Here is a 26440-nt window from a genome sequence, read left to right as displayed (position 1 = left end):
TTTATGGGGTTTAACGTCCCAAAGCGACTGAGGCTATGAGAGACGCCGTAGTGGAGGGCTCCGGAAATTTCGACCACCTGGGGTTCTTTAACGTGCACTGACATCGCACAGTACACGGGCCTCGAATTTCTCCTCCAAAGAAATTCAACCGCCGCGGCCGGGATCGAACCCGCGTCTTTCGGGCCAGCAGCCGAGCACCATAGCCACTGAGCCACCGCGGCGGCCGAAGAAATCGATAACTGTTCGCGAAATGTTACTCGCGAAGAGCAACCTGGGTCCTACAAGCATCACCGGTGGCTGCACCTGCCATCCCAGACCAGTGGCGCATCGCTTAACCTTTGCACCACTGTGGCATGAGTAGTATGAGGGCTCCCAGGGATCTATGGCAGAGAATGACTAGTTCCGCATACATGGCAACTAAATCTAACTCTCTCGCGTCATACGCTTAGGGCGGAGCATATGTCCCCTGCGATTTTTTGAAGCCGTGCAAAGGACTTCTTCGCATGGCAGGCAGCAAAAAGCGATGGGAAGAGGAAAGAAAAACGATGGCTGCTCTTTTCATGCCGGCACTGCCCACGAGTGTAAAAGAGCACACCCTCATGCTTCGCCCGCTGATAGTAGTAGAGACGGGAACAGATAAACAAACAAGGCGCATATCGGGTGTATTTGTACAGCCGGGATGTTTTGCAAGTATAAAGACTACGCTTGCGTTAGCCAGCTCCTTCAACTGCCGCACAGGAACTATTCTAGGAAGCTCACTTTAACTACTGCGTCTGTGTATGGGTGCTAGCGTGCTGGTGCCATCAGTTAGCACCGGAAGCTTATAAAGTTACCTATTTGCTAAAATATTGTTGCCAGTTCCTTCAGATATCAGTGCCATGTTTTAATGTTATCTTACGGTAAGCTGTATCCTATTACGAGTACATGAAACTGCACCATGCTAGAAAGAGGAGAAAATATTTCGTTTGTACTTTGAACTAATATGCGAAGCGAATATCAGACAACTTTTAAGGCACACAGCTTAATTTAACAAGCAGCGACAACAATAATGGCCGTGGGCTAATACAGGAAAATTTAAACATGAAACGTTCATGCACTCATTCTATTTAATACCGCAGGCTCGCTCATTCTTATACACCCCCATCGGAGACGTTCCCGTGACCACTGAGGGTGATGTGTTAATGATCAGGTTGTTAAGATTTAGTTTGGGTGCGTGCACAGGACCTTATACACATAAGGTGAAATCGCGGCCACGTAACCCTGCTCTTCGGAATGTGTCCGAGGGAGCCGCGCATTGGAGCAAAGGGACGGACGACACAAAGCACCATATCCAGGTCCCTCTTCGCTTGCCCCACTTTGCTTCGGTTCTTGGCGTAGTCCAACGACTGGCACACTGAATAACATGGCCGCGAGCTCGCGTGCGAATCCTAAGCGAGGATGGCCATGCACTGCTCTGCTAGGACATAAATAACTTCCTTCCACAGGCTTCCAGAGGAAGCCAGGTGCTGTGTTTATGGGCGCAGCAGAAGCTCATCTCGCAACCCTACGAGCGTCGGTAACGCACCCGAACGTTCCCGGGGCCTCAGCAAACCAGCGTAGAGCTGTCTTATGAGTCATATCCCCGGCGGGCGCCCCCGGCAGCGGCGGAACGGCCGATGCAACCATCGTAATCGTTGTACCAGAAGCATGGAAAGAAGGCTCGGCCACCAGCCTCGGCATTCTGGGATACCATCGCGGGTATCAAAGCAATTCCGCAGAGCGGAGGGAGGCGGACGGGGGGTCTGTTGCTCAAACCACGTCGTCGCTTCGGTGGACGTGGTTTTGCGACACGCATCTCATGGTCGTGACGTCATTCCAGCAAAGTTAGACAGTGCCGCTGAAGCAAACCAACTGCGCTAAGAAGAAAAACGGTCGAAATTTAACTCGAACCGCTGCAGCTGCGCCGTGAGCAGGGGTGCCACACTTTCTACTCCGTCTACCCCCAACGCATCCATGCCAGAAAATTCCAGAAATCATCCTTTCTCCGTACTGGCCCGGACTGCAACGACATTTTTTGCCACATTGCATCCTTAACAGATCTTAACAGTTCAAAACTGCCATCAAAAATCGTTTTCTGGTACAATAGCCGCTCTATGCTCTATGGGCACGTTGTAAACGGCCGCCTAACACTACATAGAAGGATGCATTCAGAGCACTTCGTAATAGGGTAGCTGCTATGATGTGATCCACCATGCGTGTTTACGGGTCGTCAGTGTAGAAGATGTGGCTTCCATAATTAACAGCTGCCCGCAAACTGATTTATTCCAGCCCCTGCGCGCGCCTTCGCCTACTTCATTTCATCGTGCACGGAGCTGCCGTCTTTCAAATTTGTAGAATTTTCAGTGAGAGCCGCCACTCCCCTCGCCTTACTTGGGTAAGCATTAACCAGATAACTGGCCGGGCTCCCAAAAAGCAGTAGACGAGGTCATAAGTAAACATTTCACTAACACAGCTGCTACTGAGAACGAAGCGATTTTTTTTCCCGAGCATCGTTTAATACACGCTTAGCTGCAAACGATATTTTCTCTTCTATGAGTCACACATTCTCGTCGGCTTTCGGCTGTTTATTACGCTAGACGACCTTTGTAGCCCTTTATTCTGTTTCAAATCGAAGAAACCGCTTTGTATTACTGTCCGCCACGTATGACTACTTCACCTCAGTATTCCCTACGTTAACTATTCAAACCTACATCAACCACAATACCTATTCACGACCACGCACAACAATTCCGTTCAAAAGCATTCCTGATCGTGAAACCATTTCTGAAATCAATTTATTCATATATTTTAAGGTTACACCTTAACAATCATATCCGCAGATCACCCGATGGCATTTACGATTTTTTTCTATGTCAAAAGCGTTCTCCATTGGTTATGTATATATATGACAGCCTTAACTGTTCCATACGATCGAGGGAAGCACTTTAAAAGAACAGTTTTCCTAGAGATCCAAAGAGTAGGCCATTACTTTCAATACTTCCATAACAGTATCTTACAATTTCCCTGTTTCCCACAACGTTGGACATGCTCAACAGATATAACAACAGAAGGAGGCGGCATCTCTTATTAATAGTCAACTTAACTTCCTAGGGGTAGAAGGAATAAATACAAAATTTTTCAAACGCACTGTACATCCTAGTATCATTCTCTGTCATATTCTGAAACAATCCTTATCAACTCGCGATATTCCGTATGACTGGAAGATTGGTAAAATAATTTATTTACAAATCTGGTGACAAAAGCACAGTAACCACCGCTCCTTACCACTGCCAATAATGCGAAGTAAGTTACTTGAACACATAGCTGCATCTAACATCGCATGCCATTCGGAGAAAAACCGTTTCTAGGACATCTTTCGACGCGGCACCGAAATGAAATTCAGTGCCACGTCAAAAGATGTTCGATATCCTCCTCATTTCGCGCCATAGACGGTGGACGGTGGACTAACGCTAATGGGACGTGCAATGCTTCGCGATAAAATACGCTCGTATGGATATGGGTGAATATATAATTATATATATAATGCATATAATGTGTGTGTAGTACAGATACGCAAGAATATATTTACCGCTGTGTTTCGTTCACTCACAAGAGGCGCACGACACAGGTGAGTGGTGCGACGCAGAGATTCCTTCGCAGAGATGCGGCTTTCTCGAAGCAAGTACCTTGAGTAGTTTTGCAATATTTGTTGCTATTTACGAAAAATTACAAAACATCGTTCAATGTGCGCTCTTTGACGAAAGCGGTGCCGAACGCCGAGTCCTGACGTCCCAGCCGGAACCTTGAGGAACAGAGAAGAGAGAATGCAAGGAAGGGATTAGACTCCAAGACATATAGCAAAGCTGACAAATTATTTAACTGGAATTTTCTGTATTCGACTTACTCAACCATTTCCATGCCATTATAGACTGGATCAGCAGGCCAATGCAAGATATCGCACACCACGAAAAAAGATATTTACCGCTTTCTACATAACCCCGGCCGCCCTTGAAATCTCTGCAGTACTGTGTTTTCTTGGTTATATTGGTTCCACATCTCTACTTTCTCTTCCGACTTCTTTTTTTTCCTTCGCTCTTTACTCCTTGTCTACAATTTCTAGGTGGCCATGCTGGTTACCTAGGATCAGGTTGGAAGAGGTAGGCAGCAGAAAATTTGTGGACGGATGAGATGAATAATTTTGCGGAAATACGGTGGTCGCCGTTGGCAAAGGACAGGGTTAGAGAGACATTGGACAGGCCTTTGCCCTGCACTGGGTGTAGTCAGGCTGATGAAGAGGGTGATACAGAGAGGTTGTTACCTTTAACTTTCTTTCTTTTCTGTGGTAATTTTTTTCGCGTTTCAGTTCCTTCGTGCAATATTTCCGCGCTATGGCTGAATGATTTTATATTCGGTTCTCACACTACCCCCTTTTCTCCAGTCTAGAAAATTGGCTGACGAGATGACGCCTAAAATTTTCTTCAGTATTGCTGACAAAGCATCATCTATCGATACACAAACCATTTTTGTCTTCGAATGAAACAGCACTCTTCGAGTCTGTTTTGTCCATACCTTCCATGCCTGAAAACAGCTAAAGAACTGGGACTTTTCTGGGCAGAGATTTTTCAACACGAACAGAAAGCCAACTAGTACTTTGAGTGCCCTCGTATTTCTCCTTTGTGCTTCAGAATGGCGTGTTCATCGTCATCCGAATACACCAACCACAGCGTAAAGTCATGTGCCGGACCGAATAGGGAATCCTTTGCATAGATGATACTCCTCAAAATAGCCTTCTGAGCTACAGCGGATACCATGCGTAGTTGTGAGAAATGGAGTAATGTGCTTAGAAATTTCGTAGTTTGTAATGTAAAATGTGCGCAGTTTACGACCCCTTGTCGCTCACCATAGGCGTGGATCGAAGGAGCTATGCTGAGCCCGCTTCGGTGGAAGGTGAAGTGCGCTTTTTCGCAACAGATATCTAAACAGAACTATGGTAACTAGTGAGCAGACCAGGGAAGAGAAAGCAAGAGCTCCGTTTTTCTTCTCCTCTTTTCCCTTCCGTTCTCTGCTCAATAGCTTAATAGCTGTTTCGACCGTAGATTAATGGCCAATCACCGGAGGAAATAAAGCTATTTTTCTCAGGAGCAGAATGATATAGACATTGCACATGCAGGGCATAGTAGCTTTTGAGAGATAGCGAATTTTCATTCGGTTTACAACTTGAAACAAACACTACACTAAGTATAAAAAGAACGCCAGCGGGAAAGCTCTCAGTTCAGGCCATTTTCAAGCATATGCATCAAAACGTAGTAACAAACTGCTACGAGGACCCCGGCTTCATTATGTATCCAAACTCCTAGTGGACCTTTTCGGCTTCATTATGTATCCAAACTCCTAGTGGACCTTTTCAGCTGAAAAAACGCGGCAGTACCAATGGCTAAAAACGATTGACTGACATTTCTGAAAAAGCAGTTTTATATAGGGCCTAGACATGGAATAGCGCACGTTCAATAACCCGTCCTTTGTATGGCGCCTTTTAGGAATTCGGTGTCCACAGAGAGCAGTATCAACTCTCTAAGAACAATTTAAACCCAGCAGCCCAAAGACTTTAATGGAGTTAACAATGCGATTTTCAAAAATATGCTGCTGTCATTTCTTGTGAATCATGTCACTGATGCCATAAATTGCAATTTGCCACCAGAGGTTACACCATGACCCAAATAATTTGTCACCTTACTCAGGGTACGGGGTGTGACTATAAGGTTGTCTGATCTGATAGGCAAGCCTTCTCCAGTGCCCGCATCTTACTTCGCGCAGTGAATACGACTGCGAAGGTCGTTTGCTTGTTGAACCCGCAGTGCATCAATGGTTCGGATGTCCCAGCACTCAAGGCCCAGATCGGTGTTTTCTCTGCGCGGCTCGAGCGAGTTTCTCAATCGCAAAGCGACTATTCTTGCTTGCGACGCTGTTTACGCACAGTTCAAGGATCACAGCTCTAAAATATTACAAGCTATCGACAGAGTCGATAAAACGTATCACCCCTCGAAAATCTTGTACACTGCCGCAGCCTCACATCACGAACGGGTTCGATCCTGTGTTCGCAACTTTGAAGCTACAGTTTTGGAATATTTTTATAATTTGCAATATTTTTAAAGTATTCTTTTGAAGTTAATGACAAGCTTGTGAGCATTAAAGACGCGAATAAGACTGTTACTTTCCGTTCTAATGTTTGGAGAGCGCCACAGGTGCGATGAAAGCCCCGAACCCTGTTGCAGTTGCACACATTACAAACGTTTTTGTTCCGTCTATACAGGCAACTTGGACCATACCAGCCTTATATGAGCCGGAAACAGCTACAAAACAAAACACATCCACTCAAGAAGATGCGAAGATTTGCCACTTCTAAACATAATCGCAACCTCTTCACTTTTAGTGTCAAAATCCATTCCGTGGCCTTAAAAAACAACTTAATATTAAGCGCCCTAACCCCGCAAATTGTTTGGCGAACATCTTAACTTAGAGCACCGCCACGCACGCTAAAGGTGCAATGGACGCAACGATCGTTAAGCGTCTGAGGTCCGAGTCCGACCAGACTGGTGTGGTTTGCTCGCGATCCACTAATGCGCTTGCAACAGCCCAAATTCGTTTGCTCCTCCGTGCTTCGAATGCTTCGCTTTCCGCGGTGCTCGCACTCCTTGATTACCGTACTCAGGCGCAGAGAAAGGAACACAACTTGAAGTGATCGACAGTTAAAATTGGCCCATTGGCGCACCATTGTAACTGGACAGCAGATATAAACGAGGTGTGCTGATGCCAAGATTCAATTCCCGGAAACTGTCCTACACTAGGTAGGCGTCTGAACCGCGCCTTGAGAGAAGGAACGTCAGGGGAGGGGGAAGAGGAAAGAGAAATAGGAGCAGGCAGGCATGCGTTGGTTGGCCCAACAAGCTTATGCTCGGGACCGTTGAGCAGCAGCCCACCATGCTCCTGCGGAGTGCAGACGCTTCTGCAGGCGTCGATGCTCAGCTCTCATTCCCAGGAAGTGAAATGCAAGATTTTTTGGCATTCCATCGGAAAGGCAACGTTGCGTGAGTATTCAGTATCACAGGTGACGTTTTCACAACGAAATGTGAAAAAATACAGATAAAAACTTGGAAAACGAACTGGGGGTGAAAATCAACAGCGTATGATTATAACAGGAAAGAGATTAAGGTAGCTGCACAGGTATATCTGTCTTGTGATTATAAAAGTAAATAACGTAAGAGAAGTCGATTGCTCTATTGTGACTCCTCTGTTACTTTTGTGGGAATGTAATTGACACTGAAAACAGTTATATTTCAGGAGAAGTGATTGTAATCAGTTGTTTCTCTTGTCTACAGTGTACAAGACTGATTACGACCAAACCACTAGAAGCTACCAGCGACAAAAAATGCAGGGAAAAAAACGGGATATGTATTGTGCAAGAAATTCCTGTTGAAGTGAATGACAGGTTGTTTGACCGAACATGGCAGTGGAGAACCCATGAGATCCACCACTGCCAGTTTACGATCACCGTCTGAACTTTTGTGGGGCATAAGGAGGAGGACCAGCCAATAGAACGATAATATGAAAGACGGGAAAAGCTGTAGAGAGATAGAGGAAAGAAGGGTGACAGAACTGCAGACGGCTGGCGGGTAAGGAGTGTTCTAGTTCAACCCCAAGCGAAAGGTCCTCTCGCCCGCCTAGTTGCGTACAGGGCACCACGCGAAAGCGCGTGTGCATGTCACAGCCTTGCCGCGAGAAAGCTTTAACATTCATCTGACGGAGTCTTTTTCATCTCCTCCTTCGACACTTTTCTGCACTATTTTGAGTATGGCCGGATTTTTGCTGTCTTTCATGCTTCTTAATGGTTTGCCTACATGTGCATGGTGAAATAAACGAACTGAATTGAATTGAATTGAAAGATTATTTTTGTCTAAAAAATGAGGCTGCCCAAGTTCTCTTTAATAATTTGCCTGCGGAATATTTACTGTTCTGCTTAAAAACGGAAAAGAGAGGAAGAAGTGCAAAATATTGCTGCTGAATAAACTTGGACGCTTCCTTAACAGATGGAAGTTCGGGCAATCGCTGGAAACGCACTTCTGCGTTCCCTTGTTGCTAAGATCACTTCCTCCCACGACATTTCACTCCGGCCCCAAAAGAGTCAGACATACTTGAACGCCCCAATCTAGAATACAAAATCTCGCTGAAATCGTTTTCGGAGAGACGCCAAAGTCAAACGGCACCTAACCAAAGTCTTTCCACAAGAAGCAACCGTTAAAGAGCAGCAGCATGATGCTGCACTTAACGGCTTGCATCGGATTAAAGGAGCGCTGAAGTGTTGACGAGTGGGGAGGAAGTCGGGCTACGTACAGTTGATTTCCATTCGATGACTACGCCGCAATTTCTTTGAAAGGGCAACAAATTCAGCGGTGTCTTCATCTCGTAGATTGAGAGATACGCAGGGGGAAATGTCCGACAGTTTCGCACGACCACTTGCCTTTCTCACCAGCTCAGTCGAATCAGTGCGTTCGAGTTTACCAACGAAATCACTCGGTTGCTTCCTCGAAATAAAAAAGACTTTACAGTACCCTCATACTATATGCAGCGTATAGGATACCTTCTCTCCGACGTTTATACATCGTTAACAGCTGCTGCTTTGTCGACAAGAAACGCCTGTATGTGGTAGCACGTCCAATCATGACTTGAAAATCTTAATTGCATTTCCAGTCCGAAAATTTCGAACGCGGAAATGATGCCACGCCGCGACGCACAGATCAAGTTTCTGAGGGGAAACGAGAAGGACCGAGCCAACTAGTCAACCAATACAACGAAATAATGAAGAATAAAATGTATAAAAATATAGGGACAATAGAGCTTTAGAAAAGTTTTAGCTGCAAAAAAAACGTACAACTCCGTAGTTTTCGCAGAGGTAGACTTCTTGAAAAATTAGTTTTCCTGCACTGATAAGGGTGCGATAGCTAGAAGCAGAGATTTTTGGTACGTAGTGGTACCTGCATGATCCAAAGGTGGTGGCTCACAGCAGGTGGCGCCCTATATCTCCTCGGCGACTTCCGTCCCCAGCTGCGCTATGAACACGCCCAAGACCCGCAGTGGACTGTAGGGCGCCACCCGGCAGCCGCAGCCGCAGTCGCAGCCGCAGTCCCAGCTCCCTGAGTGCAGGCAGGCAGCGGATCCGCAGCGCAGCGTCTGCCGAGGTCACAGCGCCGGTTGGAAAAGCAACCACAGCCGTGGAGCCGAAACAGCAGCGCGACGTGCCTTCGTGGCGGTGTTCGATGAGTCGCTGTTGCTGCTCGGCGCTGGGACCGGGGAACGACGCGCTGCAACGAGGAAGAGCGTATGCACAAGGATATGTGGCTATTCTGCGCATACGATCTATGTGGAGGGGCACTCGCAGAAGTTCGTTTCAGTACAGAGCAAAATGGCAGATGAGTGCATATAACGAATCTTATCTCGAATTTAGCGTGCGGGAAGCAAGTTCGAGCCAAGGTGAAAGAGCGGAGTTAACGCACATTGATTATGTGGTGTGCATCGAATATGACTGTTTTAATAGTATGTTCAGTGATGTGTGCTTACTACTATGCAATAATACGCAACGCAACAATTAGTTGCTTCTTAATTCCTATCAATGACGAGAAAAATCACCCGTTTTCACTTATGTGCAAATCAAAATTTCGACGATGGCTCTGGTGGTGCGAAATGCTGATGTCATTCGCAGTACTCAGCAACTCTGTGTAACGGTGCAGAGTAGGGGTGTATAGGGTGACCGTGCCTCAAGCACAGGCATGCATCCGTGTAAAATTGTATGTCACACACTTCAACGCACGACTGCTCATCCATCCATGTAAAGTGGGCGTCCGACATGACAGGCAGCGTGACCATTGCCATGACGTCGTGCATGACGTCAATGAACTGCGGCACCAATCAGGTGCCGCGCTGCACCTGCTTTCTTTTCCCCTCCATCCTCGCATTCCTTTCTGTTACGCCAACGTACGCACCAGAATAGAGAAGGACGCCTTGCACAGCTGCGCTGTAAAGCCTTACATTTTCCAGCGATGCCCTGTGAAGGCCACTGAGTCATCTTCTGAGTGGGAAAAATGAAGACATTCAGCAGGCACACCGTCTCCTCGACGTAAAGGTCCCAGACCCGTGAACCCCTCTTACGCTAAGCGCAGCGCTACACGATGAGGGTGAAGTGAGCTCTTCTTGCTTTGTTTGGCATATTTTTTGCCCTTGACAAAAGGACTCGCAAGGAACACATTGGGTGTCATCCAATCGCTTCGGTAGCTTTTTTTGTTTTTGTCTTCTTGTTTGCGCTAACATAATGTATCTGAGCATGTTTAACCTAGTAACCCAACAGTGTGCATCGTGATTGTTATTTTTCAACTGTTTAAAGCTCTTGCAAAAGCTCCTCCTTGAACAACGAGAATTCAAAAACTGCATGCAACCAACGCTAGCCACCAATTATGCGGCCAGCTCTTTACCGTAACCATCGCTCACCGGTGTTTGGTGCGCCCCGTCGGCGACTCTTGGTCTTCGGTGACGTCAGGCACGTCTGATTTCGGCGGGCGAGTGCTGGCGCGATATAGGAACTCGCCCAAGATGCCTTGGTTCGAGTCCTCATCGGCGTAGAGAGCCTGGTACAGCTCGCATACCAGTAAGAAGATCGCTTTGTCGGCCGTGACCAGCAGCCCGCGATGGCACCCCACAACTGTCGAAGAAGATGCGCTTCCGAATGTTGCCCGATAATTCTGTCATCGTGCGTAAGCTAATCAAGAGTGCAGCCCAAAAGCTTTCACGTGGTTCCTTTTGGACGCATTTGCGGGCTGAAGTGCGCGGATCTCCCGTTATACTCCAACTACGCGACAGGACATTAATAACATTCATTTCCCATTTCCACCCCGCCCAGATCTGTTCCCCGCAGTGCCACCGCGCCAGACCACGCTTTCCCGTTTTAAACAGCACAATACGCGTCGATTAACCTCCATGCAAACTTTTTGCTGTGCGAGTCCTGTACAGTGCCCGCCAACATCACCTGCTGGACTTACTAATGCTTTGAACTTTCTTACGCGCGCTTCATTCCAACGTGAGAAGAGGCCCTGCAAATAAGCTCACCATTCTTTTATCCTCTTAGCGCGCAGTTCGCTTCCCCACGTCCACCATTTAAGCGCGCTCTGTCGCACCCCTTTCTATCACCAAGGCCTCAACTACTGCTCTTCCGTCGCCTCTACTCTCGGAGTTCCCTCTAAGCGGCCACGCACGCTGGCGTCAGTAACTGTCGGCTCCCGTGAGTTTTGGATGTTCCGGCACCGCGGATGTCGTGACGCCTCCCGGTACGCCGTTTCGTCTTGTCTTTGGGCGCAGCCTACGCCGCATTGCCGGCCTCGGATGTTTGCACGCTACTATCGCCAAGCCTCTGCTGAATGAATTCGCTTCCAGTGGCGGCCCAGTCGCTTCCAGTCCAGTCGGGGCCTGGCGGCGCTGCTACGTGGTGTCGGTTGTGTGTGGTGTCTTCGTGCGTGGGAGTTCGTGTTTTACTGCGCCCCCCCCCCCCACCCCCCATTATGCACGCTTTTATCCTTTGTCAACCAGACCCACTTCCTATCTTCAATTCTTCGGTCTGCTAACCCAGCCAAACACAGTTACGGTGACCCTACAAAAGGAGGCAGATTCGGGGCTACGCTTTCAATAACCATTTGGTTCACCCAGTCCCCCTGAACGTCCACCTAAACGATAATCACTCCTCCACTCTAAAGAACCTCCCTCCAACGTTAGTCAAAGTGTCTCTAATGCAGTATTTGCTGCAGTTCTAATATAAAACACTACTACAAGCTCCCACACACAGCTCCTATTCATAGACTATTACAAGCTGTTTCATAGCTTTTAATTGTAGCTGTGCATAAAACAGCATTCTGGGAAATAAAGCTTTGTAAGTCACCTCTCGACCTGTCTTGCTTTACATCCGCATCACTGCTTTGCGCAGCTGTTCGTTTTCGTGAAAGAGACTTCGATGTGTGTGGCATCCGGCCCCGCACGCGAACGTAGGAGCGCATGCAATCATCGCGTCGAATGATAACTGTGAAGCGTTTTCAGGTCCCATTCTCATTAATCTAAGCGAAACGTTTTATCGAAATCACGACGAAACAGAAACGGAAACTGATGAAAATTGTGAAGCCGAAAGCGACGCGAATTTTTGTAATGCACCTATTTATACACGAGCAAAAAGTTCGGTGGCACATGTGCGCCTCTGCTCGATATGCATGCTCGCGCAAGCGTAGCACTTTGTGCAACTGACGCCTTGACCACTCACATACCACTGCAAGGATAAAACCGGGTTTATAACAGTTACTTCCATTTCCATTTTCTAGAGATTAGCTGGATAGAAAAAATGATCCCACATGGACAGCGCACTCGAAAGGGTGTAGGCCGTCACATTTAATACCAAATACGGTTTTGTATAGTATATAGATGGCAGTCACAGCGTGCAAGAAGAGGTGGTGAAGAATATCGTGAGGACGCAAAGGAAAAGCGGCTAAATCATTAGCGTGATCCTGCAACCATCGTGGCTGGAACGAATCTCCTGCTCGTCCGCATGCCCTGTGGCGCTGTTTAGTGAGGCTGAATATTTGGAAAGCAAGTAAGGGTGTCCAAGCTCTTAAGACCAACACTCGACTGACACTGGAGTGCACAAGCGCTGATCGGCAGCGGATAGTTCACGCGGTCACGCGTCATTAAGGAGAACGAAGAAAAGCAGAAGGGCACCGTGCCAAACAGGCATAAAATCTGGTCGAGAGCAATTTGAATATTGCGCCTAGCAGGTTTTGTGATACCGCATTAAGGATAGTTGCCGGGCCAGTTGGTACATGATCACACCGTAAAACAGCGCGCTTACACGGGACGAAGAAAGAAGACACGCACACACACAGCGCTGAACTTACAACTGCATGGTTTATTGCTTTGCTCGCAATAAATACCGGATAGGAAAACAAAAAACAACCAAAGGAAGGCGAGGAGATATCCTCCTGTCGCATCATGTCAAAGTCAAAGTGTCAAAGTCAAAGTGTTTATTTAGACAACTCAATGGTACAGTTGCCTAGGGCGCAGACTAAAAGGCAAAAGGATGCCTGACAAAGAGTCCACGCCCTTCTTGCTCCCATTCGAGAGCACAAGACATTCAGCGAGTAAAATAGACATAAAAACGAAATGGAAATACAGAAAGGATTGGTTAACAGTGAACTGCAGTAATTTCATCTTAAACATTTATCTACAGTTGGAGAAGTACTATGAGAGACAACAGAATAAAAAAGAAAAAAAGAAGTGGTTATGCCTGGAGTGACAACAGATACATGGTGATGCAATTTTTGAAAGCTTTCAATGATTTGCTTTCTTGAATAATGTTTACAGCAGGATGGTGATCGTTTAAAAAACTGGAAATTCTGTAGCTAAGTTTCTGGGCGCCGTAGTTAGTACGTATTTTTTCCTTATTATAACTTATGTGCCGTATGTTGTAGCTGTGTGGTTTCGTGAGATACTTATGACAAAAGGCGGCAGGATCAGAATGCATTTGTTGGTAAGTGGCTAACGCTATCTTTTTGTTTATAACATTCCACAGTGTAAGCAATTGGTGTTTCCTAAACAATGGGGCAGTGTGGCTAAGGTATGGTGCATTATCCATTAGTCGCAGAAATTTCTTTTGTAATAAGTATATGTTTTCTATGCTTGTTTTAGGTGCTGTGCCCCAAACAAGAAGACAATAGTGGAAACGCGAATGTACCAGTGTGTAGTATAGTTGTTTCTTTAGCCACATAGGCAAAAGGTCCTTTAATTTATACATGATACCAATGGACCTAGAGATACCTGTGCGAACTTTTTCAATGTGAGGGGACCAGTCGAGATGTTCGTGAAATATGACGCCAAGAAATTTATGAGATATTGCACGTTCAATAGATTCATCACAAAATTGAATCAGTATTTCTTGTTTAATGCACTTGTTACGTGCGCGGAATATAATGTACTTAGTTTTTTTAGTGTTTAACTGCAGTTCGTTAGTGCGGAGCCATGTGGATAAGTTTTGCAGCCATATATTGGTTTCTACTTGGAGGGCTTCCAGATCTTGTCCGCAGAAGAATACATTGGTATCGTCAGCGTACAGTACTATTTCTGGTGTAGAGGGCACGTTAATTACATCATTTATATACAGAAGAAATAACAGCGGCCCAAGGATTGATCCTTGCGGAACTCCATAATGTATCAGACCTAAGGTGGACTTTGCATTCGGGATGTTCGTGTACTGTTGACGATTTGAGAGGTAATTCTTTATTAATGTGAGAGCCGTTCCTCTAATGCCATATTTATATAACTTGTATAACAATATCGGGTGCTTGATAGAATCGAATGCTTTCCTAAAGTCAAGAAAAACACCTATTGTATATATTTTCTGCTCAAAATTGTCTATTATCTTATCCTTAATTTTTATTAGCGCCATTTCAGTAGATTTCTCTTTCTGAAATCCATATTGCTGTTCTGCGATGATATCGTTTCGCTTGCAGAAGTTTAGTAGTCTGATGTTTATAACCTGTTCAATTACTTTCGAGAGGACTGGTAGTACCGAAATTGGCCTATAGTTATTTATATCATTTCTATCGCCTCCCTTGTGTATGACGGAGACTTTTGCAATTTTTAGTTTGTCTGGAAATATTCCGCTACTCAAAATAAGGTTGCATATATGCGTAAGTGGCTCACTAATCATGTGACTAACGGATTTTATAGGTTGAACTTTAATATCATCAGCACCACATGCACTGCTACTTTTTAAGTTTTTGATTACTGTGCAGATTTCCAATTCTGTAGTTGGAAACATGAACATTGAGCTTTCGATGTTGGATGTGAGATACGATGTAAAATCACAGTTACTTGCCTGAGATTTATTTGAAGCCCCTGATATGAGAAAATGCTCATTAAGTTTGTCAGCAAGCGACGCCCCTGTGTAAGGCACACCATTTATAACAAGTTCAGAGATGCCGTCTCTTTCATTTTTGGACATTAGCTTGTTTACGGTATTCCATACCTGTTTAGGGTTGTTGCAGATATCAGTAAACTTATGTTCGTAATAACTGGTCCTGGCTTTTTTAATATCAGAGCTTAACTTGTTACGAATTCGTTTATACTCAATCAAACTGTCTATATTTTTCGTTCTGATAAAAGAGGCAAATAGTCTGTCACGATTTCTAATTCTTTTCAGAAGTTCAGCATTTATCCATGGTTTTCTGGCTTTTTTGCACTTTTTGAATTGCACTGTAGGAAAGGCTTGATTATAGAGCTCGGTAACTTTTTTAATAAAGACGTCATATGCTGTAACGGGGTCAGATAGTTGAAAAACCTCTGCCCAACTTGTTTCTGCTACTAAGTTTCTAAATATTGTGGTCTTTGCTTCATTAATGATTCTATATGTAATCGGTGCACTGATTTTGGAATGACTCTGTGTTGTAAAGTATGGTTTAAATGACAGGAAAATCGGCAAATGGTCACTAACATCAGCTATCAGTACACCTGCTTGCACATAATCCTTTTTGTAGCTTGTGAAGCACACATCTAGTAAAGTACGGCACATATCAGTCACTCTAGTTGGCATATGTATCACATTTTCACAACCAAACGAGAAAAAAATATCAAGCATCCTTTGCTGATTAGATTCAGGCAATAAGAGATCGATATTGAAATCACCACAAATAACTACAGGCGACTTAAACTGCATGCACTGTTCTAACATATTTTCAAGAAATACTAAAAACATTGCCTGTGATCCAGAAGGCGGCCTGTATATAACGGCAAATATGGTACCAACACATTTTAACATGACACACTCAAAGTGCTGATCTATGACACAGAAATCTTCAATGGTGACATAGTTTAGGTGGTTCATTACATAAATGGCCACACCTCCCCCTCTCTTATTACTCCGTGAAACTGATGCGCATTTGTATCCTGGAAATTGTATGACATCATAATCATTGGTAAACCAAGTTTCAGTGAAAGCTAAAAATTCAAATTTATGGTCTAGTGCATTTAGGAGGGTTTCTACAGAATCCTGTTTATTCCGAAGGCTTTGCGCATTGAGATGGAATAAGGAAAGTTGATTTTTTTCTCGTAGAGGCTTGGAATGTTTAAACGAATCAGCATCATGATAAGAATATGCGAACGAGGCTGTCATTTTCAAGGGTGCTGCTATCAGTTACCGTGGTGTGCATACGGCCTGTTACTCAACGTATCTTATCCAGATCGTTAGTCGTCCTAATCCTGATAACTCGGCTGCGGGGGCCACGACGAACAAACATTTTTCCATTCTTCAACCAGGCAAACTCATACTCTTTTTCCTTGGCCGTTTTTTTCATTTTCCAAAAGAGCGCCTTGTTCTGTGCTGTCAGGTTTTCATTGAAGAAGATTTTAGATTTCGCTTCCTTTAGCTGTCCCTTTTTTGCAAGCCATGCGTCTCTGGTTGAACGGGATAGGAAGCGTACAAGAACAGGTGTAACGCATCATGTCGTCAAAGGTTATGCAAGATATTTAATCTCTTTTCTTGTCAGTGCCATCGATGGAGTGCTAACGCATGACGCGCCTTTCCTGTCTATGATGAATGCTTCATATAGTTCACGTTTGTGCTGATGATTGTACCGCCTCAAAATCTGGCATCGTCCAAGGTTAGGTGTGCAATGACAGGCAGATACGTGTTTTGCCAGCGTGCTGCCGTATCCCATGCGGATGTTATTGGCGTGCTCTCGTAGACGGTCGTTTATGCAGCGTCCACTTTGGCCCACATAAGATGCGCCGCATGACAGCGGTATCTCGTAGATTATCTCCGTGTCACAGGTGGTGAACATTTTTTCATGTTTCTTACTGCACCGCGCTGGTTTTGGGGCATCTTCATTCACCATTCTGCAAAGCATATTGAGCTTTCTGGGTGCGGTTAGGACCAAGTTCACTCCAGCACGCCCTACTATCTTCTTCAACGAGTGGCTGATCCCGTGCAGATACGGCATAACAGCCATCTTCTCTCTTTCTTTTCGTGGCCTCATCGGGAGGCTAGATAGGCGGAGATCCTTCAGGAGCTTGAAGCCGATCCCTGAAATGAGGGCATCCGGGAAACCCGCTTCGCGTAGACGTTTCAGCTGAGATTCCATGCTAGCTTGCTGTCGGTGATGGCACGATCTTTTGAGGGCATTGTTCAAGGCGCCCAAAGCTATTGCTCGTTTGACAAGCTTCGTATGCGCGGACGAGTAAGGCAGAAGGCATTTCTTAGACCTCGGAGCATAGCACCAACACAGATGGTCCTCACTCGAGAACAACCGTAGGTCAAGGTACTGAAGTTGGCCTTCGTCAGGCAGTTCTTTCGTGAGTTCAAACTCACCCAAATTTTCAGAGAAGACCTTGAAAAGGGCCTCCACGTCCTTGCCTGGGTCCTGATCCGACTTTTTGTGGACAACGAGGAAGTCGTCGACAAAACGGAAAACCCTTATCACGCTGGTGTTCAGCAACGCTTCTTTTAGCCGACGATCAGCCTTCGCAAGCAGAAGATCGCTGAGTAGAGGTGCGACACAGGATCCTATGCACACGCCCTTCTTCTGTACAAACAGTTCTTCATTGAAACTGATGAACGTTGACCTTAGGTAGAAAGCCATCGCCTCGAGGAACTTCTCTGTGCTGATTCCGCAAGCGTTTTGAAACCGGACACTCCCCAGTGCTTCAATGCCTTCTCTTACCACAGCAAACAGAGAGGGGTGCGGTAGTGAGTAGTATAGGTCCTTTACATCGATGGAAAATACACCCACTCCTTTCGGGCATGAGCCATGAAGGAAAGCGGAGACTTCTTCAGGCTTCTTGACCTGGAACGGATCTTCTATGGCTAACAAAGAAAGTGAGTCTTGTAGAAACTTGCCCATGGAGTGCTGCCAGGTGCCTCTTTCCGAACTTTGCGAGGCCTTCAACCTGACAAAGCTCGGTGCAGCAGTGACGAAAAGCAAAGGACTGTGCTTAAGCGCGTTCTTCATGGTAAAGACACATAAGGAAAACTGGCCTTTCAGAGCGATCGTTTCGGAAAGAGGCACCTGGCAGCACTCCATGGGCAAGTTTCTACAAGACTCACTTTCTTTGTTAGCCATAGAAGATCCGTTCCAGGTCCAGAAGCCTGAAGAAGTCTCCGCTTTCCTTCATGGCTCATGCCCGAAAGGAGTGGGTGTATTTTCCATCGATGTAAAGGATCTATACTACTCACTACCGCACCCCTCTCTGTTTGCTGTGGTAAGAGAAGGCATTGAAGCACTGGGGAGTGTCCGGTTTCAAAACGCTTGCGGAATCAGCAAAGAGAAGTTCCTCGAGGCGATGGCTTTCTACCTAAGGTCAACGTTCATCAGTTTCAATGAAGAACTGTTTGTACAGAAGAAGGGCGTGTGCATAGGATCCTGTGTCGCACCTCTACTCAGCGATCTTCTGCTTGCGAAGGCTGATAGTCGGCTAAAAGAAGCGTTGCTGAGCACCAGCGTGATAAGGGTTTTCCGTTTTGTCGACGACTTCCTCGTTGTCTACAAAAAGTCGGATCAGGACCCAGGCAAGGACGTGGAGGCCCTTTTCAAGGTCTTCTCTGAAAATTTGGGTGAGTTTGAACTCCCGAAAGAACTGCCTGACGAAGGCCAACTTCAGTACCTTGACCTACGGTTGTTCTCGAGTGAGGACCATCTGTGTTGGTGCTATGCTCCGAGGTCTAAGAAATGCCTTCTGCCTTACTCGTCCGCGCATACGAAGCTTGTCAAACGAGCAATAGCTTTGGGCGCCTTGAACAATGCCCTCAAAAGATCGTGCCATCACCGACAGCAAGCTAGCATGGAATCTCAGCTGAAACGTCTACGCGAAGCGGGTTTCCCGGATGCCCTCATTTCAGGGATCGGCTTCAAGCTCCTGAAGGATCTCCGCCTATCTAGCCTCCCGATGAGGCCACGCAAAGAAAGAGAGAAGATGGCTGTTATGCCGTATCTGCACGGGATCAGCCACTCGTTGAAGAAGATAGTAGGGCGTGCTGGAGTGAACTTGGTCCTAACCGCACCCAGAAAGCTCAATATGCTTTGCAGAATGGTGAATGAAGATGCCCCAAAACCAGCGCGGTGCAGTAAGAAACATGAAAAAATGTTCACCACCTGTGACACGGAGATAATCTACGAGATACCGCTGTCATGCGGCGCATCTTATGTGGGCCAAAGTGGACGCTGCATAAACGACCGTCTACGAGAGCACGCCAATAACATCCGCATGGGATACGGCAGCACGCTGGCAAAACACGTATCTGCCTGTCATTGCACACCTAACCTTGGACGAAGCCAGATTTTGAGGCGGTACAATCATCAGCACAAACGTGAACTATATGAAGCATTCATCATAGACAGGAAAGGCGCGTCATGCGTTAGCACTCCATCGATGGCACTGACAAGAAAAGAGATTAAATATCTTGAATAACCTTTGACGACATGATGCGACAGGAGGATATCTCCTCGCCTTCCTTTGGTTGTTTTTTGTTTTCCTATCCGGTATTTATTGCGAGCAAAGCAATAAACCATGCAGTTGTAAGTTCAGCGCTGTGTGTGTGCGTGCGTGTCTTCTTTCTTCGTCCCGTGTAAGCGCGCTGTTTTACGGTGTGATTGTGATACCGCCTATGCTGGATACATGTGGTTTCATCCCCAGTGCCCAAAAGAATCTCCACGGCAACTGAAAGCCCTGCTGGTATTTTGTTCCGTAGTCTAAAACCGGCCTATGCATGGTAGACTTACTCGCTCACCTGTCACGAGCTCGTAGGTATCCGCTTGAGAGGGGAGGAACACAAGCGAAGGCCGCATGCCAGCGCTGCCAGCACCGCCAGTACCGCCACGCAACCACTTGAACTTGGGGCTAAATAACAGCACTCGTTCATGCATGCTGGTCACCATCGGCACGAAGCGCAGCTCCAGGGGGTGTCCTACACAAACAGGTAGAGACGAGTAGGGGCTAAGGATGCACACATTTCGGTCTCTCGCCGAGGCCAGGGAAAGCGTTCACGCCAACCTTAAGGTAATGCGCTGAACTAGAAAGAATTCTTGATACTAGCCTAAAATCATGGCAGTCATATGTGGGCACTTCTGCAGTAAAGAATTTTACAATCAAGGCACAACAAAGGACGGTGGATTCAAGTCATATAAATTTGCGAACATTTTCTGAGTGGCATCACTCCCACTCACATCAGAAGAAAACGTTAATCCGTTCACTCGGCAGTGAAGATAGAACAGGGAAGTGCACACTGTGATCGGCAAACTAGAAGGGAAAGCGCGATCAGTAAACGCGATCAGTTTAATTGGGCGCTGCATTCGCAAAAAAAAACACTGCGCCAGTGCACGCCAGGAATGTTTAATATGCCCTCCTCAGAACAAAACTACGAACACTGTGAAAGGTATGCCTCAGAGTACCTGATATGTAAGACAGAAGTTCCCCAGGCCAACGTCATAATAAATAGCATCTGTGATGCTGCACTAGTTAAGCGACCTGGCTTGAAAGGCCTAGCTACCAGGGCGTGAAAAGTGGCAGTGCGTGTGACAATGTTGGCTCATTGCTGTTCGGGATTTACCTAATGGGCAACGAGTTTAAAAATGGCCGTGATAAGAGAAGTAAAATACCTTGACTAATCCGCCCGTGAAACGCACTGCCACCCCTTTATCTCCCTGCATGTCACACTAGCGGTCCATTTAGATGCTGCTCACCTGAGAAAGTGACTCCGATGGCAGTGAGTCTCCCGTTCCCAGGCACTGGTCTTCTTGTCGCCGGAACAGCTGGTTCACCTCTGTCCACAGGAACAGAACAAGGTGCCTGAGTAACGCTCTCCGCCTTGTACTTCCTTGCGCAGGTAAGGGCACCCGCCGTCAAGGACCCTTGGCGTCGAGTACCACCGATACGCCTTGCAGAGAAGGGTGAATGGAACGTTCGACCCGAAGTCTGGCAGCGCTGCTCAGGCCTCCGCTCGCGCCTCGCTCCTCGAGCCTGCCGCCTCAATGCGATCTCCTTTTTCTTCTTCACACTGCATCCAAGGTAAGCGCACCTTCGTCTAATGCGACTGTCTCAGGGGAACGAATCAGGCAGTACATATTTCCTTGGGCGGCTCTTAGCCTTTTGGGGAATAAAAAAGCTCTCGGAAGAAGGAGATAAAATTGTCCAGCCCGAGGTGCCACTTCCTTGAGCCCTTATGATGGCAGAGGTTTCAATGAAGTGGATTAGTCAAATATTCGAATCTTTGTTCCAGACAAGCGTAAAGCAACTGAGCAGCTACAAAAAAACCGTCATGTGTGGGAACGCAAAGCACTTTTCAGGCCCACGACCCCAGAACGTTTTCTCCAGTTATACATGTGTTGCCTCGAAGCCGCACGACGCCGCATGCGTTTCCTTGACGCCTTGACGTCGCACCTACCCGTCATGTGGAGGCGCTACGGGGACTCCGTCGAGGTAAGCCAGGGCACGGGCAAATATGCGTCACTGGTGTCTGCCATGACGTCCAGCAGAGGCGTAAATAAAAAATTCTGAATGAAGAGGAGTCATTTAGCAGGGATATTTGTTGTCGTTAAAGCAGGCTGCATTATACAACACACGTGACTGCCCAAAATTCACTTGGGTGAAAGACGAAGAAAGCTTACTTAGGAGCTCCGGGTAGGCGTTGGCTTGGAAGTCTCCGACTTGCTTTGCCCTGATGTGTATCGGGCGAATCTAATCAATAATGCATGCGTGCTAAGATTAGAGCCAAACGTGTTGCTGGATCGTTGCGAGTTAATGTTCGGCAGTAAAAAGAGCTTGCAAAGTTACGTACTACTGCGATCACTTTTTCAGGATGTGGAGGTCCTCAGAAAGGTGCAATGTAATGGCAATAGGGCGCTAATATCTAGAATTAGTATAGACTTCAACAGTTAACGGAAGAAACTAGCAAAGCAGGAGCCCATCAATGAGTTAGTGATAAGAGGAATTGTGGAGAAATTCGTGATCTTGCTGCAGAAAGGATATTCGGTTTTAATCGAGAAGAACGACGTTTTACCGGGTTGGGATGCCTGCTTGTCGCGTGGCGCACCGGCAAGCAGACAGGGTCGCGTGGTGCACCGTAGTTGCCGTTGAAGGCATAACTTGAACCGGTGAAAGTGTGATCAGCTTCGGTCGAAGGTCTATGACCGCGTCATGCTCGATCAGGTTATTCATGCTCAAGATTAAGTCATGGCGGCCCTGCAGAAGAACTACGAAGCCGGCAAGATGAATCTGCCCGTTGACCCTGTCGGAAAACGCAGTGCCTCTCGGACACAGTGTGTCAGTGCCATACCTGATTATCGGACCGGTCTGATACTGCATTACACTACATTACACTCGGGCACTACTGGCACACTTCATCGCACTGCATACTGGTACACTTGATAGCACTGCATACTAGAACAATTTGTAACACTGCATACTCGTACTCTGTGTAACACTATACTCTAGAACACTATGTAACACTGAGTAACACAGCATACTGGTCACTTGATAGCACTGCATACTGCCACACTGTGTAATACTACATGCTGGCAGAGTGGCACGCTGCCAGCAGATCACCAACACACTCGATACTGCCATATTAGCACCGAGTGTTAGAAATTGCGAGCCAAATGATGGCATGCATGCTCAAACGAAACAAGTGATGCCCCGTCCTCACGCACTGCAACACACACCTTCGCACAATCTGCACATTTTTATTGTCAGCCAAGGGCTTCAGACGAACGCCCACACTCGCCACTTCAAGAGCTTTTCGCCCATTGGCCATCCTGTTTGGTGCCGGCACATCAGCTGGATCCTCGACCCCGACCTTTTGGACGAAGCCTAAAAAAACATGATTTGTACAAGCAATGGATTAAAATCTTAGCAAAATGACTTAAAAGGCCACGGTTCACAAAATTACATTCTCTGTATCTGCGCAAGAAATTTTGTCATTGTTCGCTTCAACGAAAAGTATATTAAAGCTCACTCATTATTTCCATCACTTTTGCTGGTGTTGCCGGTGCCTTCGCAGTGCTGCCTGAAAAACGCCGAGAAGGCTGGCCGGTCAAGCTTCTTTCTTTGAGTTCTTGAGGCGACCAGAAATACCTGGCCAGCTCACGCCCCACCTTGGTTTCATTTTTGTGCACATAATAAACTGGAGCTTTCCTGCTTCAATAAATAAATTTGACCCCAGGTGAACCTGTAGGAACAAGGGCGGCGTGAATGTTTGTGTAAATATACACACTGCAAAAAGCAGTTCTTCATAAAAGAACAATAAATTCCTTTCAAATAGCGCTGCAGTATTCATATATGCTACTTTTCTAAAATGCTTTATTTATTGCTATGTCTTCAACCGGCTCAATGTTATCGCCACAATGCCATTCAGCCAGCTTGATTTCGATGCAACGAACACAGTTTTGTACTTTAAAAATAATTAATGGCAATTGTACTCGTACCATTGCGAATGATCAGTGCTAGCTGGTACGCTTTATGCTTTAGGTGTTGTGGGGACTTGCTGTGAATTCTGCTGCCAGGCATTACTTATGGGACAGGTCCTTTAAGAAATCACAAAAAAAAATTACCACACGTGACTTGGGGATGAATGTGTTCCTCTTAACGTAAGGTTACAACGAGCGCTTTACGGTGGTAGAAATGTACTGGCGCGGTTCCCGCATTCTGCACCTGTTCCATTTGTCTTGCTGGTTCTGTTGTCCGTTCCCAGTGATTAGTGTGCGATCTCAGCAGCAAATAATGACATGGCTGTGTTGACAGCAACGACGAACCGGCTGCTATCTTCATTCCCCATTCGACAAAATGGGGCTGCGAGCAGCTTTCTGTGTAAGCATCTAAAGTGATTTCATAGACGTGCTCGTCTGAGATAAGCCTTCAGCGGTTTCTGTAGCATATGAAGGACTACTATCGTCATCGTACATTTACAAATCCTGACCTACATGGCGAGGTTTTAATATAAATATCTGCCTTAATTTTGCTTGAATGCACAGGTTAATGTAGCCGAAATCACGAAGTAAACGCCTTTATTGAAATTTCATGGCAAAAATAATCTGTCTGGTAATGTCGTGAACGATAACAAACCCGCGTCTCCCAGAGTGGCAGCTCCCGCAGATGCCCCTCCGTCGCTGGGAATTTCTGCGCCGAATGCGTGGACGCGGCCGAGTGCCTTTACACTCTTTTCATGCTCTGAACTGGCCACCAACAGAAGGTTCCAGCACCTTATTTTTGCCGGTACAACCTTCAACAAAAAGCACAGGACCGAATGGCGGGCACATAGCCAGTTTGTCTTGCCCAACGGATCTATAAATAGCCTTCTGCTTCGAAACAACCACGATGATATTTAAAAAAAAACCGCTGGAAAACTCTTCGTTATTCCGGGCCGAAGAACTCGTTCCCTGTGATGTGCAAAGCTCGTGCAAAACTTTTTTACCCCTCCATCACCATCACTCCACTTCCTTTTGCCCTACCCTCTGTGTGAGAATAATTTTATTATATTTTTATTTTTCAGGCACATCCGGGATTTTGTTTTTGTCCTGCTTCAAAAAGAAGTCAGCTGTGCACAGCTCGCAGCCCGACTCGGTGGCGCAACGGTAGCGCGTCTGACTCCAGATCAGAAGGTTGCGTGTTCGAATCACGTCCGGGTCAAGTCTTTTTTTTTCGAAGTAATTAGTGGGTTTTCAGTTTACTTATAAATCTGAGAAATCAAAAATATGAAGCCGTGAGCAGTCGTTCTACAACACCACGTGTGACTGAAATGCAGTTGTACGTCGCTGTAGCTTTGATTGCAAACCAAACTCGTTTTAGAGCGCAGCTCTTTGGCGCCAGTTCCTGCGTTTCGCGGCGTCGTAACCAGCTCCGCAGCCGGGGCAGCGCGCTGCTCTAGCTGCACGCGCTCCTGAAGCCATATCCGGCCCGCCCAAGCCGAAACGCATAGAGGTCGCCATTCGCCACTCGTGTACTCTTCGCGTGATTCCTGCGCTTTCTTCTTTTCAGTTTCTTCGCATCAGCGTCTTAATAATGATACTATGTTGCGGCGGCAGTCAAAGCGGTGCTTGAGTTGGTAACCCTCACTCGGTGGAAGAATGTTATTGTCATCAAAATGCCGGCATCCGGTTGTCCGGGAAGAAAGAAGGTAACTTGAGGAATGGTTCGTTAAGATGGAAGCAATTGTCAAGCGCATTTCTTTTCTCCGTTCGATTCAAGCGCTTCCTTTACATTGCTCCGACCCACGTTTCGAGGTCGGAGATGTCTGTTTTTCGCAAATAGTTTTCTTGGGATTGCAGGGTCGTCGCTTCGCACACCACCTACTTAACTGCTGGATTTCTTTTTATAGTATATGTCACAGACTTTTTTTAACGCAGAATGCCGCAGTCGTAGTCTATTACACTGATTGCGGCTCATGCAAGTAGCCTCTGAAGAACTACTGTTATCAGAATCGACCTCACAACGGCTACCCGTTCTAGCACCGTAGCCTCGTTCTTTGTTGAAATGCACGACCGCTATACCTTATCGCATCATAACCGTAACAGTGCAAGGCCACACCGTCGCATATCAACACCTCCTTTATCTCGTGAGGAGTCTCTTTCCTGCAGTGCTGTGTGATTCCCAGTGGCATGCGGTGAAAAGTCAGACGAAAAGCTTCGAGAACTAACTCCAAAGAACTGTTGTACACCACCGAAGATGCATGGGAGCAAGCACAAAGACAAAATCAAGAAATTTTTGTTTGTATTTTTTTGTTTATTTCCTGGCGGAAGGCCGTGTACATTTCTCATCGGTGTCTGTGCCGACACATTTCAGCGAAGGCGTTAGAGCAGCATGTGCGAGCAACTCGTCATCCGGCGGCTTCCGAGGGCCATTCTGCTGAGTACCTCTGCGATATGGACTATCCTGGACTCAACGTTCCGTCGCGCAGACCATGCATGGTGCTATTTCCTTGTTAGGTTCTGCTCGCCTCGAACACTTTTAATTATCCTGGAGGATATTACCTGTTTCTACAAGTGAAGTTTCAGCACTGGTCTCATGGCTACAGGTGTACGTGTTTGCTGTGTCCACGGGTTCTTGAACATTTCTCAACAACTATGTGGAAGCTAAGCTGTGATCGGTTCCCTTGAGGCTGCTGGCTGCACCTCCCAAAATAATAGCAATTCTCGGTACCATCCCCACTCCTGCGTCTTCACCCTCGACGGTTCGTGCCACCGTACTCAAAATTCTGCAGATGTGCAGGCTGTGACACTGCGAACAGCGATGCAATGCCACCTGAACCGGATTGGCCAACAACGCCACCACAGGCATTGCGTGCCATTACATGTATTCGCCAAAG

General features: G+C 46.5%; 1 protein-coding gene and 1 non-coding gene across 2 annotated transcripts; one reads left to right on the top strand and one right to left on the bottom strand.

Annotated features, from left to right (window-relative positions):
• Positions 1-9070: 9070 nt before the first annotated feature.
• On the bottom strand, positions 9071-19931 carry LOC149354694 (uncharacterized). Its single transcript, XM_089577541.1, has 3 exons — positions 19874-19931; positions 10555-10765; positions 9071-9374 (listed from the first exon to the last, which is right to left on the bottom strand). The coding sequence occupies exons 1-3, from the start codon at positions 19929-19931 to the stop codon at positions 9071-9073; spliced, it is 573 nt and encodes a 190-aa protein (XP_089433667.1).
• A 4762-nt stretch (positions 19932-24693) lies between these two features.
• On the top strand, positions 24694-24765 carry TRNAW-CCA (transfer RNA tryptophan (anticodon CCA)). The gene has a single exon. It is a non-coding gene; the product is annotated as a tRNA-Trp (tRNA).
• The last annotated feature ends 1675 nt before the right edge of the window (positions 24766-26440 follow it).

This window comes from Amblyomma mixtum, chromosome 3, assembly GCF_055824585.1.
Source record: "Amblyomma mixtum isolate Tamu chromosome 3, ASM5582458v1, whole genome shotgun sequence".
Classification (NCBI taxonomy): Eukaryota; Metazoa; Arthropoda; class Arachnida; order Ixodida; family Ixodidae; genus Amblyomma; species Amblyomma mixtum.
The sequence above is the reverse complement of the archived record's forward strand: the minus strand, read 5'-3'. Positions and strand labels throughout refer to the sequence as shown.